Source organism: Limulus polyphemus, unplaced genomic scaffold (assembly GCF_000517525.1).
Source record: "Limulus polyphemus unplaced genomic scaffold, Limulus_polyphemus-2.1.2 Scaffold943, whole genome shotgun sequence".
NCBI classification, from domain to species: Eukaryota; Metazoa; Arthropoda; class Merostomata; order Xiphosura; family Limulidae; genus Limulus; species Limulus polyphemus.
The window spans coordinates 321,372-325,932 of record NW_013666553.1 but is presented as its reverse complement, the minus strand read 5'-3'; the positions used below and the strand labels follow the sequence as shown (position 1 = coordinate 325,932).

General features: G+C 34.2%; 1 protein-coding gene across 5 annotated transcripts in view; it reads left to right on the top strand.

The window, feature by feature from the left end:
• The first annotated feature begins 1,103 nt into the window (after positions 1 to 1,103).
• Positions 1,104 to 4,561, top strand: part of LOC106461358 (glutamate receptor ionotropic, delta-1-like) — a 70,436-nt gene continuing 66,978 nt past the window's right edge. For 3 of the 5 annotated variants that reach the window (XM_022388297.1, XM_022388295.1, XM_022388293.1), the window contains exons 1-2: positions 1,104 to 1,197; positions 4,233 to 4,352. In XM_022388297.1, coding sequence (XP_022244005.1) covers position 1,197; positions 4,233 to 4,352 — 121 coding nt within the window. In that variant the 5' untranslated portion in view covers positions 1,104 to 1,196. Of the gene's footprint in view, positions 1,257 to 4,232; positions 4,353 to 4,561 lie in introns of all 5 variants that reach the window. The other 2 variants (XM_022388296.1, XM_022388294.1) reach the window with 1 other exon arrangement.

Here is a 4,561-nt window from a genome sequence, read left to right as displayed (position 1 = left end):
TTATTAATTTCTTGAAATCATACCAACATTCACTACACTTACAAAGTTTCACTGCAATCCCCTTCACGGCCCCCTTGCACCCCCGTCACTAAAATCATAATGCGCAAACATTAAACGAGCTATTCTATCTGGATAAATGCATTTTGGCTTTTATGATTCCTTATTTCGAGAAGTCAACAGAAATTAAGCGTGACATGACGCGACATACACTGGCTTTTATAAAGATTAGATAACGTGACGTATAATATCATCTAAATAATCCGAGCGAAGTCGGGAACTTTAGAAATACTTTAGAAACTAAACTATCGATTAAGGAAAATATCTGATAAATAAAATAAAGAGGGAGTTAGTTACTTCAGCTTACAAGTAGCTAATAATAACTTTTTCATTAATTTTATTCAGTATAACCAGAACTGAAAGACTAACTTCAAGTAGTTGAGCTTGTCTCGGCATTCCCGTGTTATATTTGAATAAATCTTCAGGAGAAAGGTAGGAAGTTAGAACTTTAATGTAGGGTGTATAGTTCTATTTAATATCAGATAGTTCAATTTAATATCTTATAGCTCTATTTGATATCTTATAGTTCTATTTCATATCTTTTTGTAAGGGTGGAGGTTGGGAGTTTAATTAGTAGAATTATTAGGTTGGCTTTATTTCAATTAATTTCCAGTTTAGGAAATTTAAGGGAAACTGCCTCACACAACTGGCTATAGACAGTGAAAGGCAGTAGAAGCTGAGTAGAAGCTGTGGGTGTAAGCACTCAGCTTCGTACCTTTATTTGATTGATTTTTTCATGACATTCCATGACGGCTGACTAGATTGGCATCGGCGTTTGGATTTTGCCTGATAGATGGGATGTCCCCAATGCATTTGGGTGCTATTACCACAGACATTACCCGTTATGACAATAAGTTGACAACCAGGACTGATAACGGTATTGCGATAATTCTATATATATAACTGTATTATTATACAATTATACAAAATACAATTATATGCAATATAGAAATTATTATAATTTATATTTTCTGTTAAAAATGTAGGGAGTAGCGCTTTGCATAGACGAAAAATGGAGCAACTCTACCTGCAATCGCTATGAATTTTCAAATGTAGCGTCGATCTACTAGTCGCTCCTGGAAACATGGCAGCGCTACGTAAAACTAGCTGAATGTAGCGGCACTAAGTACAGCTCTGCAAGTAAGCTGTTATTAAATTTCAATTAACTTGAAAAAGAGCTGAAGTTCAGATTGACTATGGTACGTTAGTTTGTTTAATTTTAACAATTCTCTGCTATCGCATGTTAATGTTTCTTAAACACTAAAATATTTTGCATTGTAGTTTCTTTTTTAAGACCTCTGGCAGAAAGTTTGAGAAATTAACATTATTTTATTGATTCTCTTGATATATGTATCGGAGAAAGTTTAATAATTCTCTAACAGATACAAAATTTTCTATCTTACCAAAGGATACAATTGTATTTCTAGTTAGACTGGAATATTAAATTAACTACTTTGTTTACCGAGTAACTGGGCCTCCTACATTTATATCCCTATACTTGTAGTTACGATACTGGCCAATTAACACTTGACAGAATAGTGCAACCGCATTTTACTTCAAACAAATTGGATTATATGTCTTCCCCCCTTGTCAACAATTCTTAAGTTTGTCAGGCCCTCCTGGCCCCCTTTTCACTTGGGCCTCTCGCAACGGCGGAAGCTGCGGGAGCATACCTACGCCACTCTAGTAGCCTCTAGTCTATCAAAGGATAAAGTAACTTTTAGCTTATCAAAGGATAGATTAGTGCCTAGATTATCAAGAAATACAATAACATTTTCTGATCACGGGATTTAATATTTCTTGTTTCATCCAAGTTCATCAAAGGATACAATTACATTTAGCTAATCAAGGGCAATATTATCTAGTTAATCAAATGAAACAGCAATTCATAGCAAATAAAAAGGTATAGTATTTCTTAGCTTATTAAGGGGTGCATTATCCCTAGCTAATCAGGGCATGCAGTAACTACTAAGTAATCAAGGGATAAAGTACTCCTTAGCTTAACAAAGAATACAGTAGCCGACAGATAATTAGGGGATGCAGTAACCCTAGCTAATCAGGGATCCAGTAACTCTTAGCATATTAAAGAAAGGACACAATGATTCCTCGATAACCGAGAAACGCAATGACCCATAACTAGAAATTTCGGATTTGTGCACCCTACAAACAAAAATTTACTCGCAAGTAATTTATAATAAGAAAGTCTTGTACAAGTAACAAATTATGGTCTTCCAATGTTTTCATCCTCTACAGTCAAGGTCTCTTTTTTTTCTTTTTTTTTTTTAGATAAACGGTTTTGTCATCCCAAGATGCCTTATTAACCTTCACTATAACAAAAATACAAAATAAAATTTAAACTATGTCTGGCACATCGTTAATAAAGCGTTTATACTCATGATACGTTGATAGAGTAATTTTGTACATCTACATTAAGTAAAAAAAGAGTTTAATACAATAAAACAAAACTCCATGGCTGTAGTTTCAAATACAAAAGGAGATGTATGGTACTGTATAATAAAGTAATTGGTACGATCCTGTTTCATTCAAAATCCTTAGCACTCAAGTTCTCATTAATAGTTTCAGAAGCATTTAATTTGAACCCGAAGGATAATTTATTTCCTTTCTTTGGTTCAAGAGCACATGGATAATAAATTTCCTCTTTAGTTAAAGTTAAAAATTCAAACAATATCATATTTTTTTCTTAATTTTCACGTATGAGTTGAGCTTGAACAAAAAAAAGTTGCTCTAGATAATTAAGCTTTAACCTATTCTTCGATTGTTTATGCTTGATATGTGAAACATACCAGTTTTTTTTTTGTTTTAACTTAGATAAGTAAATATTTCATGTCCTCCAAAAGTGTTCACACTTACCTGCTTAAGTTTTAACATGTAGAAAGACCTGTTTTGGAACGTAGCTAACTTGCTGGTGTTGTACTTTCACATTATCATAGGTCGTTACCCTTTAATATTACTGAACAGTCTCATGGAAGGCGTCATTAGAGAACTGAGTGGCTTAGCATCATGCATATTCCTTAGTGAGATCAACTGTAATGATTGATTGTTCTGAATTTCGCACAAAGCTACACGAGAGCTATCTGCGCTAGCCGTCCCTAATTTAGTAGTGAAAGACTAGAGGGAAAACAGCTAGTCATCACCATCAACCGCCAACTTTTGGGCTACTCTTTTACAAACGAATAGTAGGATTGACTGTCACATTATAACGCCCCCACGGCTGGTAGGGCGAGCATGTTTGGTGGAAATCAACTGTACAAAAGTTTAGTAATTCCTAGCGGCTGTGTCCTTCCTATTTCTACATATGGGATGACCAGGTGGCGTGGATGACTAGTACGGTCTTGGGATTGTTTGTTTTGTTTTGAAGTTTAGTACAAAGCTACACAATGGGCTATCAGTGCTCTGCCCACCACGGCAGACATGCCGTTGTGCCACTGGAAAAACGACCCTATTGTGATCTCTATGTAGTGGTTAACGTTCTCTTATTCTAATTCAGACTCTCGGATAATTCCTTGAGATTCAAATTCGATGACGAGGAACCCACTTTGGGACTAATAATAGCTGGAGACGGCTTGAATGGGTAATGAAGAAAACCTTTAATATAAGTTTAACATAACAGCAAATGTTCAACGTTTCGACAAGGTTTTGTCATCATCAGGTACTTATATTAAAGTTTTTCTTCATTACCCATTCAAGCCATCTCCAGCCATTATTAATTCCTTGAGATCTTTTGACTTAGTGCTCTCAACAACTTGGGAGTAGTGCTCTGTAGGTTGTCATGTGCACTTGTCAGCTTTGACTTGTTTGGTAAGGTAAATAAAAATTAATTTTCACTTTGTTTTATATTATGCCCAGTTTCTTTTCTTCAATTGAACCCAGTCATAAATTTAGTTTTAATTCCGCATAACATGTTTTTCCATTTCTTCTATTGCGGTTACTATTCTTACTTGTAAGTTAATTAATCAGTACCTTTGAGAATACTACATGATTAGTTGTCTGTGATTTCTTTAAGAAAAAAAATAAATTTTAGGTCATATTTATAACTGGTAGCTGGCAGTAAAAATCCTCGTAAATGTCTAGGTTTAAGTAGAGCAAAAAACATATTTTCTCAGATTCATATAATGCATTTAAGTATTAATATGTGTTTGTATCCTTTCTTATAGTGTGTTACAAGACAAGGTGTCCAGATTTAAAAATGGGTTACAGATTTACAAGCTACCTGCTTCTCTGGTTTCTATTCCACAACTATAAAAATGAACTGAACGCTAAAGAGAACAAAATAGGTAAGATTAATAAACATAAATCAAAAAGTAAATAATATTGATAGTGTTTTTTGTATTTTCAACTTTTTTTAGTATTTGCTTTTGTCAATTTCTGCAGAGAATAACAAACTATGTTTTAAGCATGATATATATTTCTTTTCGGTACCTTCCGCTATATGATCAATTACAATCAAACAAAGCACGACTCGCAATCTGAGGGTCACGGGTTC